Consider the following 26,565-nt stretch of genomic DNA (forward strand, 5'->3'; position numbering starts at 1 on the left):
TCTGACAGCATAATTTCAATAGGCTAATACCCTGACTACACCGTTCGTGTTGCAAAATACATTTAGGAATCTATGTTAATCAATTATTGCACCCACACTGCTCGCTCGTGCCAACGAGCGTCTGGGATGCCAAGGGCTAAAATAGAAGTCATTCATATTTCTGACGCAGATCGRGCTGAAAGTCCTTCGTCACCCATCTCCTCATTGGTTTATAGAAGCAGGTACCCACGTGCAATCTCCTCATTGGTTATACCCACGTGGGTGATTGAAAGATGAAATGTTTTGCCGGTTGTCATGGTAATACTATGAAAGTTTAGARGCCAATCACCATATAAATTCAAAGATTGAAAAGCCTGGAAGGAGGAGAGATGACTAGAAACGATTCGGTTGACCGTTTTATGTGTGTATCAATTGTCTGTAAAATAACAACTCAATGTTTATATCCCTGGACAAATTAGCTAGCAACAGCAAGCTAGCTAAATAGGACAAATTAGCTAGCAAGTGCAAGCGAACTAGCTAAATTGCCATACATGTTTAATGCTTTTCGACCTGTCCCCAAATTAATGGCATTGGTTGAGTTTGTTTTGATATTTTAACCTGCGTGTCGTGATCGCGTTTGGTGTAGGGACAAAATACATTTATGCATGATAGCGCACGCGCGCAGCCGGTTTGGGTTCCGTGTAACGTTACACATACTGTATCGATGATGATTATATTCTGTAGGCCTATTATTAAGCTCTAAATAGCCACTAGTGAGACCACATGAGATGAGACAGAGCTACCTGTGAAAATCCCTCCGCTACTCCCCTCCTCCAAAAACTGACTTCCGGACACGGCAACGTTGTTCCCTCCCAAAAACCAAACCAGTGGACTTTCACTGTACGCACGTCCATTTAACGGATATCCGAACATCTACTCGCCAGTGTCGGTTCTCGTGGACAGCGTTTTGGGGATTTCTGAGAGGTCGCCGGTGGTTGGGTTTTTGAACTGAAGGTCCGAGAGGACTCCTTTCACCCGGTGGCGGATTTGAATGACAAAGGGACGAACTGGGAGTTAAAAAGACGCGAATTTGCAGGATGGAAAATCTKTCTCTTCTACTCTTGTTTTTATCGATGGGTAAGTTATATTTGAAAAAGGGTTGTCAAACGGTCAGATAATGTCGTCATAACGCGTGTGCTGTTGTTTAGTGGAAAATATTAGATTGACATTCACACATTTTCACTTAACCTGATAATCTCCATTGACAAAGCAATTAGTCAAATTAATTTAAAGGCAACGCTACCAACGGATTTTTACTGATCATGCTATTTCTCCTAAATTAATGAGTTTTTCCAAAACGATTTATTTTTATTTTTATATGTGAATAGATTTTCCCACGCCCAACTTCCTAGTTACATGTAGGCTACCGTGGTTGGTCACAGGTGAGGGTGTGTGGCAATACAGGTGAGGGTGTGTGGCAATTTTCCATTTCAGCTCGAGAGCCTTAAATCCCAGTCGAAACTTTTTTAATTGTTCAATCAAAGGAGAACGAGCGAGATAATTGATGTCATTAAATTAAAAGTTAAGATGACAACCCTTGACAATGGTCCAAGTACATGAAGGCACCATAACACGCGATGGGTAGCCGTCCAATTTGCAAAGATCAGTTGACAATTTAACTAATGTAGTTGAATTTGGAATGGAGCACTGTCCACCACTGATGGACTTCTCTATTATTAGTCATTGGTTAGCATATCTCAGTGATCAAGGCAGGAATATCCTTTTCGTTTAGTTGACCGGACCCATTTTATTTCACAACGGTGTAGGATGGGGAGTGTGTGTGTGGCAATTTATATTCTGCGTCGCATAAGGCTTCCCTGTGCCATTGTGTTTGTGTGAGCGGCTGAGTTTAAATTACCTTGAGATGATCAAATGTCTCCAGTTAACATGTCTCCCGCCTTCCTGGAGCAGGGGTGTGTGCCCGTCCGCCCTTCCCAACGGCTTTAAAGGCGCCCGCATGGTTCCCAGCCGAAACCGTTCGGGAGAGTTCGTGCATATATTATYACGATATATATWTTTTATTTTTCGGATTTTTCGGTTGTTCGGGCACACGTTATTTTCTTGAGGCAAGCCAGAGTCTACGCCATTTCGTCGGTGACTGGTCAACAGTATGGATTCTGAAGGAAAGTCTGTCATTCAAAGTGTATTCATKCACTTTATTTTAACTGAAATACTGCACCAAACAGCGTAGTTAGATGTCGCATTTACACTTTTGTTCAGTGTCCATGTAAAGTGTTGGACCCATGTTTCATGATCAGAAATTTGTCATAAGCACAAAAAGCTTATTTCTCTCAAATTTGGTGCACAAATTTGTTTATATCCCTGTTAGAGAGCATTTCTCCTTTGCCAAGATAATCCATCCATCTGACCGGTGTGGTATATCAAGAAGCTGATTAAAATGCCATGGTCATTACACAGGTGCACCTTGTGCTGGGAACAATAAAATGCCATTTTGTCACACAACACAGGGCCACATATGTTTTGAGGGAGCGTGTAATTGGCATGCTGACTGCAGGAATGTCCACCAGAGCYGTTGCCAGAGAACTGAATGTTAATTTCTCCACCATAAGAGCCTATTTCTACTGTGACGCAATTACGTAGGCACACAGAGGCCAAATTGAGCTCGTACTTGCTTGCCGTGCGCCACTGCGCTGTTCGGCGAACTGCAAGAAGTATGAATGGCCGGACTTCTGCACAACCATATCACTGTAAATACTGCACAGCCAATGCAGATGGCAGATTGTCCATGCATTGCGATTAAGCCCATGCATTGTCGTCCATCAGGCATAACCGGAGACCAGGCATATGGCATTGTGTGGGTGGGTGAGTGGTTTGCTGATGTCAATGTTGTGAAGAGTGCCTCGTGGTGGTGGGGTTATGATATGGGCAGGCATAAGCTACGGACAACGAACACAATTGCATTTTATCTATGGCAATTTGAATGCCCAGAGATACCGTGACGAGATCCTGAGGCCCATTGTTGTGCCATTCATCRGCTGCCATCACCTCATGTTTCAACATTATAATGCACAGCCTCATGCCGCAAGGATCTGTACACAATTCTTGGAAGCTGAAAATGTCCAAGTTCTTCCATGGCCTGCATACTCACCAGACATGTCACCCATTGAGCATGTTTGGGATGCTCTGGATCGACGTGCACGATAGCGTGCTCCAGTTCCCACCAATATCCAGCAACTTTGCACAGCCATTTYAGGAGTGGGACAACATTCCACAGGCCACAATCAASAGCCTGATCAACTCAATGTGAAGGAGATGTCGCACTGCATGTGGTAAATGGTGGTCGCACCAGATACTGTCTGGTTTTCTGATCCATGACAACAGATGCAGATCTGTAMTCCCAGTCATGTGAAATCCATATATTAAGGTCTAATTCATTTATTTAAATTGACTGATTTGCGTAAATCATTTTAAATTGTTGTGTTCATATTTTTCTATAGTATAAAATTGCGTGARTAAGATCTCCATGGCAAAAACGTCAATTAATGACAGATCGTTTTTCAAGCAAAGTTCTTTTTAAGGGAGTATATGAGCACACTCATTTGATTTTTCCTAACAGTTTGGCTTGGCGCCAGTCGATATGAAGCGTGCTGATGGTGTTTAGACCTATAGCCTAAACCAGGGGTGTCAAATCTACTGCACACGGGTGGTTTGAGTAAATTTATTTAATATACAKACTTAATATACTTTTATTACTAAAACCAAATCGAAACTGTAAAAATGATAATGGACCTACATTAATTTATTGGCTGTCCAGCTCGCAGAAAATCATAAATGAAAGCTAGACAGTCAGAGTATCAAATTCCAAAAACAATGGATACAGTAATATTTTTATAACCACTTTTTAGTGCGTCCCACCGGACCTTGTTGGAAGACCGAATGCGGCCCCCGGGGCAAAATTAGTTTGACAACCCTGGCCTAAATAATAAATACATGCACACCTCCCCAAACATGGTTGATGACGTACTACTGCCCAAGCTCTCCAAAACCCTTCTCTGTGTGTATGGTTTTCAGCAGTTACATTTGCCAATTGTTGCCTCCATGTGAACTACAATTCCAACGCGGTGTTTTAGCAATTTTTGCAACATATGCTCATATGCCCCTTATCTTTCATATTGGCAAGAAAGAATCTTCCAAATAAAAAAAGATGCACTTCGTGCAGCAGTTTTGCACAGATCAACAAGKTGTGTGTCTCCAGTTGACGAACTACACTTCKTCAGATTACAAACAGGTGTTCGGGMATGCTAGACTGCTAATTAGCACAGGTGGCCACTTATGTCTTCCGTAAACAAGTGATATGGCCATGTGGGAACACTAACCCTAAACAGGTGTGTAGTAATTTCAACTTTAAAAAAATTATATATGAAAGATGCGTTGTGTTTACACAACCGTACCGCAAGCGATGCGTGTTAATGTTACAGCAAGCGTCGGGGCTCTGAACAAAACTCCCCGGGTCAGAAGATACTATCGTCAATAGGCCCCAAAGTAGTTGGCGCCTATGAATGGGGTACTATTGCCCATTCTTCCATTTGTGTGTGAGCGAGCTTCCGATAGCCTGCGTTACTCGGGTTTGTAGAATGAACACAGCAGGAAGACTGTTCAGATGCTGTATGATTCCGTTGGTCGTTCCGATGCGGTAAATCCATGATCTACTACTCATAGACCACCTGACCAGTTAAGTCTCTCCACTTTCCTCTCCTTAACTGGGCTGTCTCATATTGCCTGTTTACTCTGTGGCCCAACGACTCCGACTGTTTGTTTGGATAAGAGTTGCGTGGTAATATTAGTCACACTCCTAAGTGGTGTCCGACCAGTATAATATCCCTTCTCTTATGACGTAGGGTAAGTCAAAGCGATGACATCCCCAGAACCAGACTGTTCCAGCAATGTTTTATGGACCACCTTCCCTCAAACGTCTATTTCTCCAGTTCCTTGAGTGTCCCAAAATGCTAGGACAGYAAAAAGGGTTAAGTATACTGTATGTCAACAAGGCGTTTGAAGTGATATGTTAATCACTAAGGGTCCAACTAAGGCAGTGGTGTAGGATCATATTGGAATGCTGCCAATAGGGTGTTATGGAAATGTTCCCAGAAGGCTTTGCTCTTTGGTTGTTCCAGTTGGGATGTAACAGGGACTATTTCTGTGCTGGGGGGTCACTCTTTTGAAAGCTGCTGGTGCATTGTCACTTTGTTCTTGCCAAATGAACTGACCTCTATCATTTTTCCTGATACTGTTGTGTGGTGTGTGGGTGGGGGAGCATGTGTTGCTCCATGCTGGCCATGGCATGTGCACGCTCTTCCCCTCAGCCTGTTCAGACAAGACAGGTGTGTGTGTGCATGTTTGCTGCTCTTTCCCCTATGCCCATCCAAACAAGCCTGTACTTTAGCTAGAGAGAGAACACCTACATAGAGTAAGTGGTCTAGGCTGTTCCTTTCTCTAGCAAGACTGTCTCTCTGTATGGGTGTGTCTAAATGGTCTGTAGTGGCTTCCTTTCCTCAACTCCTTTCCTTCTACTCCAGTCTAAAAATGTTACCATAGGCTTTGCTTTCACCTGTTACTATATGTCAGTGGGAATAAAGGAAAGGAGACAAGGAGAGGAACCACTTCAGATTATTGATTCACCCATTGAGTGCAGCGACACTAGGGTTCAGGTGTCAATGTGGGCCTTTTTATAGAACACACACCCACCCACACACTGTGGGTTTGGAATCACAGAGGAATCAAACCAAAGGTAGTATCTAAGTGTATATTTAGCCTGCCCTGTGCTAAATATATCCATGTATCTCTCAACTGTATGCGTATTGTTAAGCAGAGGCTTTCAAGAGGTTAGCTAAGGAAGTCTGATGTGGTAGGAACGCTGTCATTGTGTGGGGGATTCTGCAGATTTTATGTATGCGTATCTGTCAATGATGTATGTGTTTTCTCTAGGTGTATCCCATGCCAGGGTGGTGTCTCTGTCCCCTGGCCCTCTGCTCCGTGTGGAGGGCCAACCTGTCTCACTGCGCTGTGATGTTACTGACTACGAAGGGCCCAGGGAGCAGGATTTTGACTGGACCATGCAGCAGGGGGGGGCGGGGTCTATCCAAGTAATCTCTACCTTCGAACCAAAGTACTCGGACGTGTCGCTAAGCGACCGGGTGGCCAGTGGTGACCTGAGCGTGGTGCGGCTGGGGGACAGCGTGGTGGAGCTGAGGATACAGGAAGTGAGGTCTTCAGACAGCGCCACGTACCTCTGCAGTACACCCAGTACGGACTCTGTCTTCAGCGGGAACTATGACGCAAGGGTGACGCTCAAAGGTGGGTCAGACACGAGTATGAGAGGGACTTATAGACTGAGTGTCTTAACCATCAGAGAGAGTGGGAGAACTGTTTTAACTTCAAACTAGATTAGTCAGTACTCCATTATGACTTCTAGTTTACATACTGAGGTTGGCTGGTTTTGAAGACCTATACAGCGTGTGTGTGTGTTCATGTGCTCTTGCTGTGGTTGTGGTTCGTGTGATCTATTGAACACGGCTCATATCCCTTGCTTACACATGACTCGCTCTCTTAAGCTGGTGTGTTTGTCAGACCACACACACACGTTTGCGCTTATATACTGTATACACTACAGTACACTTACATGGACACAGCTGCACTTTCCTTAGATGGACTGGTTCAGGATCAGCTATGTAACTTTTAACCCCAATTATGCTAATCTGCTTTGGGGAGGGAAAACCGGTTCCTAGATCTGCTGCTTTGGGGAAACACTAGTGAGAGGTGATCAAGTGGTGATTTCACTCGTGTTCACACATGTTCAGTCTTCCAACACACACACACACACACTTGGAGAGCAGATGCCAGATGGGTGTATTTATCATGTCAAATGTGGGTTGTTATTTCTGTTGAGCTGACTGTTGCCCTGTTGTGAACAGTCTGTCTGAATGAGCTGAGGGAGAGGAAAAGAGAGGCTTAGTGGTGAATTGAGCTGATGAGGAGAGCTYGAACAAGTAGAGGGGTGAGATTATATTGTGAAATCTAAGTGCTCTTGAACTAGTAGGTGATTTTTAGTGCTGCTTTTAGCCGTGCTGTTAAACAATGTCTCATGGTGTAGTTGAACTAGTAGACGGTTTGTATACACAGTACAGTGAGATCCATTGATGTAACACCATGTAGTGTAAATTAGTTTACTCTGGTATGAAGAGTCACCTGTGTAGGTGAGGCAGTCTACTGACCTCTCCTATGGGTGTGTCGACGCAAACAACATTCTCCACCAACACTTTCAGTTTTGTGTTTGCTTGGCTCACTTGTCTATCTAATTAATATTTTTCTTACGACTAAAGTGACCTTGACATGTATATGGTGCATTCGAAAAGTATTCAGACCCCTTGACTTCTACATTTTGTTACGTTACAGCCTTATTGTAAAATTGATTAAAAAAAAATTCTCAATCTACACACTACCCCATAATGCCAAAGCAAAAACAGGTTTTTCTGTTTCTGCCAAATACATTTAAATGCAGTTTTTCACAATTCCTGACATTTAATACAAGTAAAGATTCCCTGTCTTAGGTCAGTTAGGATCACCACCTTATTTTAAGAATGTCAGAATAATAGTGTGATTTATTTCAGCTTTTATTTATTTCATCACATTCCCAGTGGGTCAGAAGTTTACATACACTCACTTCGTATTTGGTAGTATTGCCTTTAAATTGTTTAACTTGGGTCAAACGTTTCAGGTAGCCTTCCACAAGATTCCCACAATAAGTTGGGTGAATTTTGGCCCATTCCTCCTGACACAGCTGGTGTAACTGAGTCAGGTTTGTAGGCCTCCTTGCTTGCACACGCTTTTTCAGTTCTGCCCACGCATTTTCTATGGGATTGAGATCAGGGCTTTGTGATGGCCACTCCAATACCTTGACTTTGTTGTCCTTAAGCCATTTTGCCACAACTTTGGAAGTATGCTTGGGGTCATTGTCCATTTGGAAGAGCCATTTGCGACCTAGCTTTAACTTCCTGACGTCTTGAGATGTTGCTTCAAAATATCCACATAATTTGCCTCCCTCATGATGCCATCTATTTTGTGAAGTGCACCATTCCCTCCTGCAGCAAAGCACCCCCACAACATGATGCTGCCACCCCTGTGCTTCACGGTTGGCATGGTGTTCTTCGGCTTGCAAGCCTCCCCCTTTTTCCTCCAAACATAACGATGGTCATAATGGCCAAACAGTTCKATTTTTTTTTTCATCAGACCAGAGGACATTTCTCCAAAAAGTACGATCTTTGTCCCCATGTGCAGTAGCAAACCGTAGTCTGTTTTTTTTATGGCAGTTTTGGAGAAGTGGCTTCTTCCTTGCTAAGTGGCCTTTCAGGTTATGTCGATATAGGACTGGTTTTACTGTGGATATAGATACTTTTGTACCTGTTTCCTCCAGCATCTTCACAAGGTCCTTTACTGTTGTTCTGGGATTGATTTGCACTTTTTGCCACTTTTTGCTAAGTTTGAAGATAGGCCTTGAAATACATCCACAGGTACACCTCCAATTGACTCAAATTATGTCAATTAGCCTATCAGAAGCGTCTAAAGGCATGACATCATTTTCTTGAATTTTCCAAGCTGTTTAAAGGCACATTCAACTTAGTGTATGTAAACTTCTGACCCACTGGAATTGTGATACAGTAAATTATAAGTGAAATAATCTGTCTGTTAACAATTGTTGAAAAAATTACTTGTGTCATGCACAAAGTAGATGTCCTAACCGACTTGCCAAAACTATAGTTTGTTAACAAGAAATTTGTGGAGTGGTTGAGAAACGAGTTTTAATGACTCCAACCTAAGTGTATGTAAACTTCCGACTTCAACTGTAATATATATATTTATTTTTAACGGAAATATATATATTTATTTAACGGAAATACCTTATTTGCATAAGTATTCAGACCCGTTGTTATGAGACTTGAAATTGAGCTCAGGTGCATCCTGTTTCCATTGATCATCCTTGAGATGTTTCTACAACTTGATTGGATTCCACCTGTGGTAAATTTAATTTGATTGGCCATGTCTGTATAAGGTCCTACAGTTGACCGTGCATGTCAGAGCAAAAACCAAGCCATAAGTTCGATGGAATTGTCTGTAGAGCTCCGAGACCGGATTGTGTCGAGCCACAGATCTGGGGAAGGGTACCAATACATTTCTGCAGCACTGAAGGTCCCCAGGAACACTTGGAAGAAGTTTTTGGAACCACCAAGACTCTTCCTAGGCCAGGCGGCCAGCTCTATCGGGGAGAAGGGCCTTGGTCAGGGAGGTGACCAAGAACCTGATGGTCACTCTGACAGTGCTCCAGATTTCCTCTGTGTAGATGGGAGAATCMTCTCTGTAGCACTCCACCAATCAGGCCTTTATGGTAGTAGCCAGATGGAAMCCACATGACCGCCTGCATGGAGTTTGCCAAAAGGCACCTAAAGACACTCAGATCATGAGAAACAAGATTCTCTGGTCTGATGAAACCAAGATTGAACTTTCTGGCATGATTTAAAAAAAATATATATATATATTTCACCTTTATTTAACCAGGTAGGCAAGTTGAGAACACGTTCTCATTTACAATTGTGACCTGGCCAAGATAAAGCAAAGCAGTTCGACACATACAACAACACATAGTTACACATGGAGTAAAACAAAGTCAATAATACAGTGAAAAATAAGTCTATATACAATGTGAGCAAGTGAGGTGAGATAAGGGAGGTGAAGGCAAACAAAATATATAAATAAATAAATAAAAATATAAAAAAGGCCATGGTGGCGAAGTAAATACAATATAGCAAGTAAAAACACTGGAATGGTTGGTTTGCAGTGGAAGAATGGGGTGCAAAATAAATAAATAAATACAGTAGGTAAAGAGGTAGTTGTTTGGGCTAAATTATAGATGGGCTATGTACAGGTGCAGTAATCTATGAGCTGCTCTGACAGCCAAGCATCACGTCTGGAGGACACCTGGCACCATCCCTACAGTGAAGCATGGTGGTGGCAGCAGCATGCTGTGAGGATGTTTATCATCGGCAGGGACTGGGAGACTAGTCAGGATTGAGGGAAAGATGAACGGAGCATAGTACAGAGATCCTTGAAAACCATTTCCAGAGAGCTCAGGACCTCAGACTGGGGGCAAAGGTTCACCTTCCATCAGGACAATGACCSTAAGCACACAGCCAAGACGACACAGGAGTGGTTGTTGGGACAACTCTCAATGTCCTTGAGTGGCCCAGCCAGAGCCCGGATTGAACCCGATCGAACATCTCTGGAGAGACGTGAAATGGCTGTGCAGCAACACTCCCCATCCAACCTGACAGAGCTTGAGAGGATCTGCATGGGACAAACTCCCCAAATACAGGTGTGCCAAGCTTGTAGCGTCATACCCTAGAAGACTTGAGGCTATGTCATTATGTGATGTTGTGTGTAGATTGAGGGAAACAAACGATTTAATCCATTTTAGAATAAGACTCTAACGTAACAATGTGGGAAAGTAGTGTTCTGAAGACTTCCTAATGCATTGTACACACACACACACACACACACACACACCTCTGACTATTTTTTGCTGCTGCCCTGAACAGACTGAATGCTGCTTCTGCTATGACAACTATTCATGATCCACTGAATCATGAACGGGCTTTCAGTGCTTTCAGCACGTTCAACATTAATAATGGCTTTCTGTTGTGCGATGTTCATTTTCTCCGTACCCGAACCACATAGACAGGAATATGTTTAGCTAGTTGGGGGGAAAGGGAGATTTTTAACTGATGAGTGTGACAGTGATTTGGCCGCTCCAGGACACTAAGTCAATATCAAAGACTTGGTAGAATGGCAGCTTACTGATCTTAGAGTAAGAAGGTTCATCAGAATATGAACACTTCAAAGCACAGTGTATCATTCTTGTTTAGAGGCTGAGGGAGTGAGGAAGAGGGTAAGAGAGGGAGTGAGATGAACAGACATTGCGAGAAGACAGGCATACATTGCCTGTCTCTCGCCCCCCCCCCCCCCCCTTTATTTCTCTTCTGTTTATTCAGCTGTGACGGTCAGAGTAAACAGAGTTTCTCTCCTCTGATGTGATTATCAAATCTAAACCCTCCTTACACATATTGTTGACACCAGCACCCCCCATTACACCCTCACTGACAGCCTAAACTGTTTTATTTTGTTTTTGTGTTTGGGGGGGGGGTTAGGAAAGGGGCAGATATGTAAGCTTGATATCGGTATTCATAGATTTTTCATGGATTATAAAAGCAGTAATAACTCTTGGCGATGAAGAAGAACGAACATGATGACATTTTGAGATGTTGGCTTACGGCAACATCTGTTAGCGTTGTCTGTCACTATGACATTTAACATGCAGTAAGATTGTAGTGAAGCAGCAAATTAACGACGCTAGCCATGTGTGTGTAACTGTCTGTCCTTTCCCTACAGTCATTGCTAACACCCTGAAGGTGGCTCCAGAGGCCCCAGAGCCCGTGGTCCCCGAGGGTGGCGACATCACCCTCTCCTCCAACGTCACCCGCCACTTCACTGATCCCACCTACCTGTCCGTACCTGGTCGCTACGGAGACCAGGTATCCCATTGGTGGACATCCTGACCGTTGGCCCAGATGGGGATGTGGTCACAGGAAGTGGTTCCGCCAGCGCTACGCTGACGGAGGGCTCCGATTGGCTATTCGCAGAGATGGGGCGTTTGGATTGGTTGTTGCCGGGTGACGCAGGCTGATGCAGGGATGTACGTGTGCACGAGGGAGGGAATGGATTCACGAGGAAGGGGGTCAGTGGAAGAACATCGTGGAGAAGACTGTGGAGATGGGAGCTGTGGCAGTCACACCTACAGGTAAAGGGGATGGGGTGTGTTTTGTATGTACTTTAGCGTGTGAAACATTCAGCCGATCCTAAYTCACTCCCCTTTGACCCTAACCCRGAGATATTTGCAGATCTGTACYGTCTGGATTGGTATAAGCGGTGCGATGGAGCTTCCAKAATATGGCTTCCACCTTACAGACGTAAAAATATCGAAGGGTTAGGACCAGCTGAGAGAGYGGGATCTGGGGGATGGTYGAGTMGTTTCTATGGCCCCTACTTTATTTTAGCCTAGCAGCATTTCTTTGTGTTGGAGAGGCTCTTGACCCAGAGATCTATCTCAGCCCCTCCCCCTGTCAGGCCTTTATCCCTGGGTGTGTGTGAGGAACCCCCGACACACACACACAGTGGTTGCCTGGGACACCATATCCCCCGAACCCTCTCCTGCATGGTGAGTGATTTTAAAATGGGGTGAGAGACAGAGGGACTAGCTCGGCAGGAAGACAACATGGAGGGACTGGGCCTTCCTTTACATGCTGTATCTAAGTACAGACTAGTGTAGCAAAGCAGCCACTATTGACTGTCTACTGAGATGCTAAAGTAAAGKGGTTTGGAGATGTCTAACAGGGGCCTTTGTCTGGGCTCTCTTGTCTAAACATACATAGTGAGCTATAGTGAAGTCATCTCACCTACCAGATATCCCAGTCTCCTATAGTAGCAGTATCCAGGATTTAATTTGAGAAATATAAACCCCCTCAAAAGGGTTGAGCTTCAGTTCAGTCTCTGGAGTCATGAGTCGTATCATGTTTTAATGTGATTTTCCTTGACTTTTCTTTCCATAGCTTTGAAACTCTTAACATTTAGCCTAAATCATTTTGTGGGTTCTAGAGCTTTTGAAATTGGCTTTTTAATAAATGGTTATCCTTGATCTTCTATATGTGGGTCTTTCAACTTCTCACTGTTGGTTCTTTTGATCTGGATGGTTTTAATCAAGTTTTACATTTTGAATCCCTTCTACTCCGTCTTCTCGACGTGTAGAGTACTTGTATCTCCATATCCAACTGTGCTAGAGTGTTCTATATTTTCACCATATTGCTGCTACTTATCCAACCGGTCCAGTTCTACAGGTGTCTAGCAGTTAGGACCTGGGGGTTGTTTCCTTGTTTATTGGTTCTAACGGCAGCCATTTTGTCTTCTCCCTCCGCCTTCCAGCTCGTTCCCTGTCTGTCGTGGCCAAGTCCAACACCACGCTCAACATGGACGACACCCTGACCCTCACCTGCCTGGTCTCCGCCGGCAACTTGGCCTCCCTGGCCCTGGAGGTCACCTGGCTTGTGGACGGACGCACAGCGGTCAGCCTGGGCCGTGACGGGGTGGTCTCAAACAGGTCCCCCTCGGTGGGGCTGGAGCGMACGGGGCCAGGGGAGTTTAGGCTGGTGGTGAGGGGGGTAAGGGGGTCTGACAAGGGGATGTACTCCTGTAGGGTCCGGGCCTGGGTCGGAGGAGGAGGAAGATGGTACCAGGCTGCAGAGAAGACCTCCAACCCAGTACAAGTTCTAGTCACACAGATCAGTGAGTGAAAGTGCTGTTAAAATATCTGCTGTATGTTTTTCAGGTCTTGAAATGCAGTCCAACCAAGATTACCATATCTAACATACTATTAATAGCATTGGCCTCTCACTAGGCTTACTTTGAACACACATGCTTCACCATGGCAGTACATCAGTGATGCCTTGTACTACACAGGGACACACAGGAACGAACACACACACACACACACACACATCACACACAGGCACCCGCAGAGTGAGCCTATCCATTAGTCAAGCCTTTTTTCTGACATACCTGCCCCCACAGTGAAAAATATTGATTATTCATGCCTGTTAAGGCTTAGCTAACTCCTTTCTCTGGTTTTACACCCTGTTTCACTCGCTCCCTCCCTCTATTTAACCAGGCAAGTCAGTTAAGTACAAATTCTTATTTACAATGACAGCATGGTCGCTCTGGGACCTAAGCGGTGGTGTAGGGTGTAACTGTATATGACCTGACAGGTTCAAGGTGCCGTGGTGTCACTCATGCCATCCTTCAGAGTGTGTGGGTGGTCGTGTAGGGATTCATTAGTGACCACCGTAGCAAAACATTTTGCAATGGATAAGTTCATGTCGTCCCTCCCAGTTTGGTATAGATTTATGACCTTTTAGGCCAGTGGTTCTCAACTGGTTTTTCCTCGGGACACAAATTGAACCAGGCTGTCTCAGTCCCGACCCAATATTCTTATCGCGAAAAGAATCGACAAAATACAATCTGGATTTTTTTTAAATATTATATAGATAGTAAATGTAGCAATTATATGACAAGGGAACAACATTCCAACATCTTTCATTGTCAATAATTAAATCCTGCCCATATTCTTGATGAAGAATGTTAATGATAGGTTTACATTTCTGAACTTTAAATGTTATTAATCATTAGTTGTAATAGGGACCTGAGGGGTGCCATAGCTGAGGGGCTACACCAGAAGTTGGTGGTTAAGCTTGGAATGTACTGATTGTAGGGAAAATGATCATGTGGCAGGCATTGATAAGGGGAGAGAGCCATGGATTAGTGATGAAAGGAGTCCAGGTCACGTTAAGGGAGAAAGAAAAGTTTATTGCCCATATCACTTAGTTTCCTGCCTAGCAAGAAAGATACAATGTTTGTTCAGATGTGTAGGGGGAGACTCAACATAGGAGAAAAGGTTAAATATCAGTGCTTGTGTGAAATGTCTTTGTCTAATGCAGCTGTATTGACCCTCTGGGACGAATAAACTTAGTTTGAGCTTTCATAGTGTGAGGTTCTAATTTTCAGTGTAAAAACTAACAGTAAAAAAACTAACTGGTTTGAGACTTCCAAAATAGCATTGCTTATAGCGTTTTATATTAAAAACACTCTGAAGAAACCTCCTGTGACCCAAATTTGCGTCGCGATCCAGCAGTTGAGAATCGCTGCTTTAGGCTACTTGTTGTATTTCTGTGTGAGGAAATGCCATAAAGTCCATTGGGTTAGCATTAGCATGATAATAAGCAACCCCACTGCTCCTAGTGTATGAAACTATCTTAGAATTCAGATCTTGAATGCTCCACACAGTAGCTGCAGTAGCTGTGGGGTTAAATCTGCTCTGCAACTAGGTCTGCCTGGTGCTGGTTCTCTAGAGTCCCAAACATGACGCTCCTCTGACACACACACACACACACACACACACACCAAACGCTGTGCAGTGAAAACGGTCATGGAGGAAAGGAATGTGTAGCCAGAGGCCAGAGTGTAGGAGTTCCCTCTAGTACCATAGAGCCCTACACCAACACAGACTCACCAGTGATATGTATGTGTTGGTGGTTACTAGATGTCTGTTTTCTGTCTGCCATTGTGCATGTTGAGAGAAGTGCCCTGGGTTAAGCCTAGTGGGAGAGGGTCGTAGGGAAGGTCAGACATCAATGGAAGAGGAACTCTGCCTACGTCTGGAAGACACACACACACACACACACACACAGACATTCACTCTCGTGCCCAAATCCCATGAAATTCCTACTACGCTGAGGAAATGGTAGTGTACAGTGCCTTCGGAAAGTATTCAGACCCCTTGACTTTTTCCACATTTTGTTACGCAACAGCCTTATTCTAAAATTGAATAATAAAAAGAAATCCTCAGCAATCTTCACACAATACCCATGACAAAGCGAAAACAGGTTTTTAGAAATGTTTGCACATTTATTAAACATTAAAAATACATTATTTACATAGTATTCAGACCCTTTGCTGTGAGAAATTGAGCTCAGTTGCATCTTGTTTCCATTGATCATCTGAATACTTTCTGAATGCACTGTATGTAGTAACGTGCACACACACTATCCAGGATACCTCCAACCACCATAAACCTCTCTGTCCAATAGTAGAGGTGTAGTTAAAGAGTTGGAAGTCACTGTGTCCTAATCCCCTATGGAGCTACAGAGGGGGCTACCCTGGTGAGTCTTTCCTTGACTGATTGGTACTATTCTTTGCAGTCCATCACAACAATAGGTACTGTATGTCGCAATGATGACGGAAGCATGACACACACGCCACAGGTGGCACCTTAGTTGTGGAGGACGGCTCATAGTAATCACTGGAACGGCATCAACGGAATGGGAACATAAACATGGTTTCCATGTGTTTATCACTCTGTTTACTCCGTTCCAACCATTTATTATGAGTCATCCTCCCCTCGGCAGCCTCCTGTGGTTACACGCGTGCACACACACACTTAATGAGCCATACTTAAAGGTGCAATATGCAGAAATGRTGTTTTGCTAATATTCTAATAGTTCACCTAATTTTAGTTTGACAAAACAAGCAGTCATTCTATAGATAATCACACACAATTACCACCTAAACTGCTGTGAAATACCTTTTCAATAGCCCAAAATCTTGTTTTTAGTTGTTTTGAGGCTGTTGCACAAAATTGAAATTAAAAGATGCCAAAACTTTCAATGAGGATGAGAGATCTATAACTCACATTTCTATGTGAATTTGGTCGGGTCACCCAAAAATTGCCATAGTACAACTCTTTAAGTTGCTGTTATTCTTCCATCCTACAACCCCCCCCCCCCCGTGGTGTTAGTGCTGTGTCACCTCTCCCATACAATCATACAGTCACCATAGAGTTCAATGGGTTCTCCAGAGGGGAGAGGCTCCACAGAGGGGGAGGACCATCCTCTGTGAATTTCATAAAAATAAACCGTTAAACATGAATGTTAAGCTTTTTAGATAAAACAATGCCAAATATATTCACCAAATCATTGATTTAAACATCGTTTTGCATTAAAGGTCTACAGTAGCCTCAGCAGCACTCTGTAGGGTAGCACCATGGTGTACTAATGATTTACACCCTAGATCAGCTAGATGCAGGCAAGCGTGTGGAAGGTGGTATTGAATGCGTCACGGTCTCTCACCCTGATTACAAAAAATGACCTCGACCTGTGACCTCTACCTGTTATCAACTATGTTGATAACTTTCAGTCATAGGCTAGGTTMTAGCAACCTCATGATTGGTATAGGGAAGATTTGCGTATCATGTAGTAGCCTAAACCTATTGATGTTACATTGAGCTGGGTGAATCCAATAACAGAAAATAACAGAAAATAAGGCGCTATGATCATAAAATAAATGATCATTCTCCCTCATCATAAACGGCACCGACCACCACTGGTTCTCTCTCCATATTACCCTTCAATGTCTGAGTCAGGCTTCAGGATGCTCAGTGGCTGCTTTCTGATGAGGGAATGGAGGAAAAGTGATGATGGAGGGTGTTGACAGGGTGGAGACTGAGTGGAGGAATGCACTCTGGGTCATATCTGGTTCAACACAGACACACACCACATGCTCAAACACCCCAGTGAAACCAGAGACCCTCCGATGAAGGCCGGAGCTTCTTGGCAGTGGAGAGGGTCCTCTGAGAACATTCCTTGGAACATGCTTAGTCCCCTTTTCTTTCTCTCTCTCCTTTTCTCTCGCCTCGCTCATCCATCTGTCTCTCTCTGTCTTCACTCRAGATAGAACACCTGCTTGCTCTGTCCTAATAATTAAATCTCCCTTTGGCGTTTTAGTTTGTTGCACAGCATTTGTGTGAGACACACTAACTATATTAGGTGTGTGTTTTTTTGTAGACACATACGCTTGAGTGTGTTTATTATTTATCAGCACCAATGTTTAACTATTTTCATGAAATATACAGAATTTCATAAGCTACGTCTGGTTTGTGTGGTAGTCAGTATGAACAGGTGAACTCTAGTACGTTAGTAAACGTCTCTGGAGTTGAGTTGGTCAGCTAGTTCCAGTCTGTATAAGTGGATGTTATCTCTATGGTAACACACCAAAACACTTGAAAACGGAGCAGAACTCCACACTCAAACGTCACGCACTGTGTCGCACTCTTAGCTCCCAGGGAAACATGGTGGCTGAAGTATATTGTTCCCTTACTGTACGAGGTCAAAGTACAACACTTTATGTTCTTACCTGAACTTCTTTCTGATGTAAGATTGGATGACCTATTTCTAACACATGCCAGGCTGTGTTTAACGTTGAAACTCCAGACCTGTATTAACAGTGAGTCACACACACACACACACACACACACACACACGCACACACACATCCCCCCCCCCAGAGATATCTGGCAGTTAACACTGCGTCAGCTTGCCCCTGCTGACACAACCCTAAGACAGGTCTGATCCAAATCAATTGAAACACAAACTGGTTTTATCAGAGCTTTTAATCAACTGAAATGTCCTCCGAAGTGTCTGTCTGTTTAGCGAATGTGTGTGCCTGTAGTTTTTTATAGGTCACACACTTAAGGCAAGCAAGCACATAATCCTGAATGTGGTTAGTTTGTAGATCAGTGGTTGTCAACCCCTATGCTGTGCTAGGCTATACCCAAACCATGTTTCAATACAACCTTTCAAGTAAACAGAACTGTGGTTCTAGCTAGAGTGCATAGCACCCCAGTCTTTAGCCAKAATCACAACCCAGCAGTAGATCCATATAATTACATGCATATATGTATGAAGAACATTTTAATGTATTCTACATCTCTATGGTCCATAACAACCAGTTGGGAACCACAGCAAGGCTAATGGAAACCTAGTTGTGTTCGGTTTCAAAATGTGCATTAGTCTTGTTTTGTTGAGGGCCATTACCTTCTTTATCAGAGCAGAGTAGTGTTCTTCACTGCCTGGTATCAGCTCTCTACTGGGTAGAGTAGATATCAGCTTTCTATTCCCTTAACAAATGGCCCTGGAACAGCTCTTGTCCTGTGCATAATGCCTCAGTTTATCCGGTCTTGGGTAAGTAGGGGTGGGTGGGTGTGCACCTGTGTACTTGTGTGGGCACGTGAGTTTGTTTATAATGCATGTTTCGTTCCATTTGTAGGCCATTAGCAGGAAATGTGTTTGAGTCGTTCTGCAGTGTGAGTCTTCCTTTGGTCTATTAATGGAGCTACGGTGTGTGTGTGTGTGTGAGAAAGGGGGATGAGAGCGGAGGAATGGGCACATGGGTAATTGGCGGGGATTCTCTCCTCACAATGGAAGGAGGATTTTCGCAGATGAGCTTGTGATGATCCTCACAGCAGTGTAGCAGATGGTGACAGTGCATGATTCAGCCCCTGTGACGTCCAAATGACACAATGCCGAAAACCCACGACCACACAAACACACACACTAATCGAGAGCAAGGAATATGTGTGTTCCCTGTTCATTGGCGCATAAAGGGACAATCTGTAGACTAGAGGTCTGACTGAGATACCAGCCCCATCACCTACTGAGACCCCACACACACTGACACTTAACATTGATACACTGTGTGTGTAAGCCTCGGTCATTTCACACTGATACACTGTGTGTGAGTGTTTGAGAAGCCTGACTACCCCATTTGCGCGCACGCACACACACACACTAGGAATGGGGTTTAGAAATAATTTCAATATTCGAATAGTATCATGAATTTGTCAGATATCCAGATATTCATAATACAAAAAGTATGTTATTTATTTATTGCTTAAGTTTTTAACCTGAGCACTGCTGTGGTAAGGAGAGAGGCTGATGCTCTGTTGCTCTGCTGAGGGGCCAGTGAGATGGGAGCTAGCGAGACGAGTACCCAAGGCAACGCGACTACAGCCAAGACAAGCTAACTTGTAGAAGCAATTTATCATCCCATATATCAATACCTTTCTTGATTGCAGGAGCCTAGAAGCTAGCTAGCCAGCTATAGCTAGCTAGGCTAATTGAGGTCAAATGCTGTGTTTTCTCCRCAACCCTGTTCAGATAAAACAGCCTACCTGTTGGTTATTTTTGTTCTATCTTGCACTGCATTAGTGAACTCTCATTCCACTTGCTTTGATTGGCCAACATAAACAACAAGCTACACACTTGAAGGCTACCGGTTGGCTACCAGTCTTTTATGGGGCGCATGTCATGAATTACATTAAAGTTTGTTTTTATTAAATTCATAATTTGAAAGGTCATGGTATAACAATGTCACATGGATATTTTACCTTGGAAAAATACTTAAAACACTTTTTTTCTCTCTCAAAAAATGAGTACTCACAATTATTTGAATACTAACGCCCGTTCGGATATTCAAATAACGTGCACATCCCTAACGCACACACACACACACACACACCACCCATTGGATTCATGGCTACAGACAGGGAAGAGCTCTGATCACCACTACTTTAGTGGATGTGAAGTGGCTTCCAGATTATTCTGATCTGGTTCTGTATGCAGCAGGAGTCAACAAGTTACACTACCCTGAATGCCCTAAGGTGGATGTTATTTCACCATGTCCCTTTACTGACATTTATAGTCTGTTTATTAATGTTTCTCTCTTCTCTTCCCCCCCCCCCCACCCCCATCTTTCTATCCCTCCCTCCAGAGCCTAATTTCGCAGTGACCCTTACCCCCTCGTCGACCCCGCAGGTCACAGGTGACCCCACAGAGCTGGCGTGTCATGTGACCAACATCACCCACTTCCTTGCAGGGGGCCGACTGGGCGTGGCCTGGGAGTACACACCACTTCCTGGTCCACCCGGCGACCGCCTAACAACCACACAGACCACACTCCCTATTGGTTCCCTGGATGCCCACGGCAACCTGAAGTCTGGGACGCTGTACCGTGATAGGTTGGAGTCTGGTGCCATCSTTCTGACCCGAGTAGAGCCGGATACATTCAAGCTCCGCTTCCTACGCACACAGGTAGGTGTGTGTGTACCTCAAGCACAATCATTTGTTAGACACACAAGTTTGTAATAAAGCAAGAGCCGCTAACAAGGTGTGTGTGTACCATCAGGAGGTGGACATGGGGGCGTATGCGTGCAGTGTGACAGCGTGGACTCCATCTAGGCAGGGTGGAATGGAGGAGGCAGCAGAGTTCCTCACCCCCCCTCTGACCGTCCGATGGGAACCCAAACGTAAGTAGTGATGACGCTCTTCTTTTTCCTCCATCCRTTTTTATTTCTCTTTTGATGAAACCACCTGAATATAGCAATGTTGCTATTTAATACATTTGTCWTTCTGCTATGCTCATTTGTTTTCTCATGTTTTCTATGTGATGTGTTTGAGGTAAGAAGGGACGTGTGTTCTGTATGGCAGTCCAAGCTAGAGGATGTAAAACATTACCACCTAACCTTGGCTTGTTTCATGTTGGCTGCTCAACAAACATGGCAGAGCATGGAGAGGTGCCAATGTATGTCTGACAACAGGAAAGCCTGTACCATGGCACACCACAAGCCTAGGACACACACACACACACACACACACACACACAGACACACACACAGACGGATGCATCAGTCTCTAACATACCAGAGATGGTGTCAGTCAGTTTAGCGTGTGAGTATTTTTATTTATTATGGATCCCCATTAGTTCCTGCCAAGGCAGCAGCTACTCTTCCTGGGGTGTGTCAAACTAAAGGCAGTTATACAAATTTAAAAACATTACAATACATTCACAGATTTCACAACACACGGTGTGCCCTCAGGCCTCTACTCCACCACTACCACATCTACATTACAAAATCCATGTGTACGTGTGTGTATAGTGCGTGTGTATGCATGTGTCTGTGCCTATGTTTGTGTTGCTTCACAGTCCCCCCTGTTCCATAAGGTGAATTRTTCTGTTTTTTAAATCAAATTTTACTGCTTGCATGGGTTTGGTATTTTATGAGGATCACATTAGCTGTTGCAAAAGCAGCAGCTACTCTTCCTGGGGTCCACACAAAACATGAAACATGACATTTAAACAGGACAAGAATAGCTCAAGGACAGAACTATATACAATAGGGAGGGTGGTCTACTTGATGTGGAATAGAGTTCCATGTAGTCATGGCTCTATGTAGTACTGTGCCCCTCCCGTTGTCTGTTCTGGACTTGGACTGTGAAGAGACCTCTGGTGGCATGTCTTGTGGGGTATGCATGGGTGTCTYAGCTGTGTGCTAGAAGTTTAAACAGACATATTATATTATTAATTATTAATGTTAGCTATCTGTGTACATCCAAAGGCCAGCTGTGCTGCCCTGTTCTGAGCCAATTGTGGCACCTGACCACACTACTGAACAGTAGTCCACGTGCGACAAAACCAGGGCCTGTAGGACCTGCCTTGTTGATAGTGTTGTTAAGGCAGAGCAACGCTTTATTATGGACAGACTTCTCCACATCTTAGCTACTGTTGTATCAATATGTTTTGACCATGACAGTTTACAATCCATGGTTACTCCAAGCAGTTCAGTCACCTCAACTTGCTCAATTTCCACATTATTTCTTACAAAATTTAGTTGAGGTTTTAGGGTTTAGTGAATGATTTGTCCTAAATATTTCTAAAACTAAAAGCATTGTATTTGGGACTAGCTTATTCCTTGCCACCCACTCTGAAACTAACTGCAGCTTTTTGTTAAGTGTTGCAGTGATTTCAGTCGCTGTAGTAGCTGCTGACGTGTATAGTGTTGAGTCATGTATTCAAAGCAGGTGGCATGACATTAGTAAAGATTGAATAAAGTAAGGGACCTAGACAGCTTCCCTGAGTGACAGCTATGAGTCCTAGTTTCCACTGCTGATTTGAGTCTAAATAGTTCTCAACAGTTGCCCTTCGGCTTCCACATTCTCACACACACACAAACTGAACTCTGTGAACCCCGTAAGGCTGGTTAGATGATGGCGATCTAGTGTAATAGCTACTGAATAGCGATAAGATGAGGATATACAATAGGGAGTTTTTATTTTTCTCCCTCTTCTAGTTCTGACTGTCTTCCTCTGTTTCCTGCCAGCAACTCTGGGATTCCCCTTCTCTCTCTGTTCATCTCTCAATCTCTCCCTCCCTCTTCGTCTCACTCTCTCAGTCCATCTCTCTCTGCAGAGCTCAGTCAGTGTCTTTGTCCATTCATGAAGTCCGGACTTTCCTACTGATGGTCTGTCCGCTCAGTCCCTGTGGTTACTACTGACAGCTGGTTGTTATGTTACAGTAGCTGTGGTTGCGGAGTGTCTGACTGTTTACTGTCTGTCTGTAGTCCTGGTTACTCCCTACCACTCTACTAGCCTCAGGCTCTAGCTTGATTGATTGCACTGCTTCCCTTGCCATTACCTCGGTACCCGGCTCACACTATCGCACAAATCCCAGTTGCTCTCATGGTCCTTGATTTAGGTTGCGCTCCAGGCAGCTTTCTAAGTCATAAGGATGAACGTTATGGTGATTGACTGACTCACTGATTGATGTATTAATTGATTGATTGATTTGTCTCCCTCTAGGTCCGTCTCTAACCGCCGTGGCGCAGCGTGTGCGTGAGGCAGTGGCCGGCGGATCCACCTTTGAGATGAGCTGTACCATATCCCATGTGCACTTGCAGGACCCGGGCTACTCTGTGCTGGTGCAGACTCAGGAGAGCGTGGACTCTGCCACCAGAACCGTCATCTCTCTCAGTCCTGACTCTGTACTACAACATGGAGGGGCTACAGACCCTAACCGCAGGTAAACACACACACACACACAAACACACACAGTACTGAGCAGTATGTATCATAAGATGAATGAAGTTGTGGTGTTATTACTAGTGAGCTATGTTGAAACTAAACTGGGTTCTGGCTTCCAGGGACAGCCTGGTTCTGACTAAGACGGGTCCGGCTGAGTTCCGCTTCCGTCTGGCCGGAGTGCAGCAGGCTGACAGGGGCTTCTACTGGTGTGACATCACCGCCTGGACCAAACAACCAGGCCAGGCCTGGACCAAAGCTGTCAGCGCCAAGTCCAACAAGGTCCAGATCAACTTCCAGGAGACTGGTACGAGGATAGAACACACACCCTGACCACCACTGAGTTACATAGTAATATCTTCTGTGTCCTACTGAGTCTATACCCATTAGACTTTTACTGAAGCTCTCACATGAACCCTAAATATACTCTCACATGAACCCTAAATATACTCTCTCACATGAACCCTAAATATACTTTCTCACATGAACTCTAAATATACTCTCTCACATGAACTCTAAATATACTCTCTCACATGAACCCTAAATATACTTTCTCACATGAACCCTAAATATACTTTCTCACATGAACTCTAAATATACTCTCTCACATGAACCCAAATATACTCTCTCACATGAACCCTAAATATACTCTCTCACATGAACCCTAAATATACTCTCTCACATGAACCCTAAATATACTCTCTCACATGAACCCTAAATATACTCTCTCACATGAACCCTAAATATACTCTCTCACATGAACCCTAAATATACTCTCTCACATGAACCCTAAATCTACTCTCTCACATGAACCCTAAATCTACTCTCACATGAACCCTAAATACTCTCTCGCACACGAACTCTAAATCTACTCTCTCACATGAACCCTAAATATACTCTCTCGCACACGAACTCTAAATATACTCTCTCGCACACGAACTCTAAATACACTCTCTCGCACACGAACTCTAAATACACTCTCACGCATTCCCTGCATTGGCCTAGTTGGCTGTGTTTGATGTTCGTGGGAGAGAGGTGTAACTAGTTACTGAAACCTCTACTACTGTCTCTGGGGCGGTAGACCCCTTGAGCACTCTTTCTCTACATCGCTCTCACTGTGGAAAGACACACACTCTCTTAAATTTGAGTCATTTAGCAGACGCTCTGATACAGAGCGTCTTAGAGGAGCAAATATAGTGAAATGCCTTGCTCAAGGGCACATCAGCAGATGTTTCACCTAGTCGGCTCGGGGATTCGAACCAGCAACCATTTGGTTACAGGTCCAACGCTCCTAACCGCTAGGCTACCTGCAGCCCTTCCTCTCTGTGGGGAGGAAGCTTCAAAGCGGCACCCCATAACCAACCTCTCCTGGAAAAATCAGTTAGAAGCCGCAATGATCCGTATCACTGGCTCTCTTTCTCGTGTGTGTTGAACATGTGTTAGAGGAGACACCATACTGTGTCCCTCTGTAGGTGCTTATATATACACACACACACACACACACACACACACACACACACACACACACACACACACACACACACACACACTCTGACTGGCTCAGTGAGCTGAGAGGAGCTGTTTGGATGAGCACCTTTGAAAAACCTGGCGAAGGACCAGTGTTAGGGGTGTAAACACAGTGAATGTAACCCCTGACCTCTAACCTCTGTGTGTTCCTTCCTGTAGGCCCCTCGTTCGCTGTGGCCATCCGCTCTGACACCACCACTCTGTATCCCTGGGAGACCGCCAAGATGGTGTGTGCCCTCAGCGTCTCTGGAAGCATCCCCCAAGTCAGGTAGGAGACGACACACACACACTCTCATCAGGTGATAGCTGTATCCATAAGACACAACCTTCCAGTGTTGAGACAGACTGAGTTAATTGTTTCTTATCAGCTCTCCTGTTCACATCTCTCCATCCTCTCCTCCTCCTTCCTCCTGCCTCTCTTGTCACTGTTCTCCCAGCTCAGGGAGGAGTGCAGTGTGATCTCTTATTGGAAGTCATTCTGTCTCATTCTCTCGTATCAACTCTCTCTCACTTTGTCTTCCTCTCCCTCCCTCAGCCATTAGATTACATAACTCTGTCTCTGTGTCTCTGTCTGTCTCCTTTCTTCCTCCTCCTCTCTGTCTCTTCATATTGTTATCTTTTCTATATTCTTCAGTCCAGTCTAACACGAGACCGGTCAGAGATCAGAACAGAGAGCTGCTCATAGCCAGTGTGTTGTGTTTGTTGAATGTGTGATTATGCAAGGGGGGGCTGTCATTTTCAGAACCCCAGCTGTGTGTGTGTGTGTGTGTGTGTGTGTGTGTGTGTGTGTATGTATTCACATGCTCTACACACATATAAGCCTTCCGTTATTCAACATGCATATCAGAGAACGTAATGAATGTCGTAATCTTATGGGCAGTTGCAGCTTCTTTTCCTGATGGTGAACATAGCAGTTAGTTACCTACAGGGAGACCGCTGGGAGGCCTGCAGGGAATGTATTAACTGAACTACACTGTTAGTTAGCTTACCTACAGGAGGACCGCTGGGAGGCTGCACGGAATGGTATTACTGAACTACACTGTTAGTCCTGTTAGTTACCTACAGGGAGACCGCTGGGAGGCTGCAGGGGAATGGTATTACTGAACTACACTGTTAGTCTGTTAGTTAGTTACCTACAGGGAGACACGCTGGAGCTGCAGGGGAATGGTATTACTGAACTACACTGTTAGTAGTTACTTACAGGAGACCGTGGGAGGCTGCGAGGGAAATGGTAATTACTGAAACTTACACTGTTAGTCTGTTAGTTAGTTACCTACAGGGAGCACGCTGGGAGGCTGCGAGGGAAACTCGTTATTACTGAACATACACTGTTATCTGTTAGTTATTACTAACAGGGAGACGCTGGGGAGGCTGCAGGGAATGGTATACTGAACTACACTGTTAGCGTAGTTATTCTACAGGAGACCGCTGGAGGCTGCACAGGGATGTATTATGAAACTACATACTGTTATGTTTTAGTTACGCTACAGGGAGACCGCTGGGGAGGCTCAGGGGAATGGTATTACTTTGAACACACTGTTAGTTAGGTTACCCTACAGGAGAACAGCTGGGAGGCTTGCAGGGAATGGTATTACTTGAACTACACTTAGTATACCGACAGGAGACAAGCTGAGCTGCA

The 26,565-nt window shown here is 44.4% G+C and overlaps 1 protein-coding gene across 1 annotated transcript; it reads left to right on the forward strand.

The window, feature by feature from the left end:
• The first annotated feature begins 820 nt into the window (after positions 1-820).
• Positions 821-25,213, forward strand: ptgfrnb (prostaglandin F2 receptor inhibitor b). Its single transcript, XM_070439352.1, is given in 13 exon segments — positions 821-1,116; positions 5,986-6,354; positions 11,497-11,613; positions 11,616-11,696; positions 11,699-11,770; positions 11,773-11,813; positions 11,815-11,905; positions 13,084-13,443; positions 20,317-20,636; positions 20,731-20,851; positions 23,181-23,400; positions 23,522-23,706; positions 25,086-25,213. Coding segments are annotated over 13 exon segments (2,130 nt in total). The 5' UTR covers positions 821-1,076; the 3' UTR covers positions 25,199-25,213.
• Positions 25,214-26,565: the final 1,352 nt, after the last annotated feature.

The sequence above is a fragment of the Salvelinus sp. IW2-2015 genome, unplaced genomic scaffold (assembly GCF_002910315.2).
Source record: "Salvelinus sp. IW2-2015 unplaced genomic scaffold, ASM291031v2 Un_scaffold1586, whole genome shotgun sequence".
NCBI classification, from domain to species: domain Eukaryota; kingdom Metazoa; phylum Chordata; class Actinopteri; order Salmoniformes; family Salmonidae; genus Salvelinus; species Salvelinus sp. IW2-2015.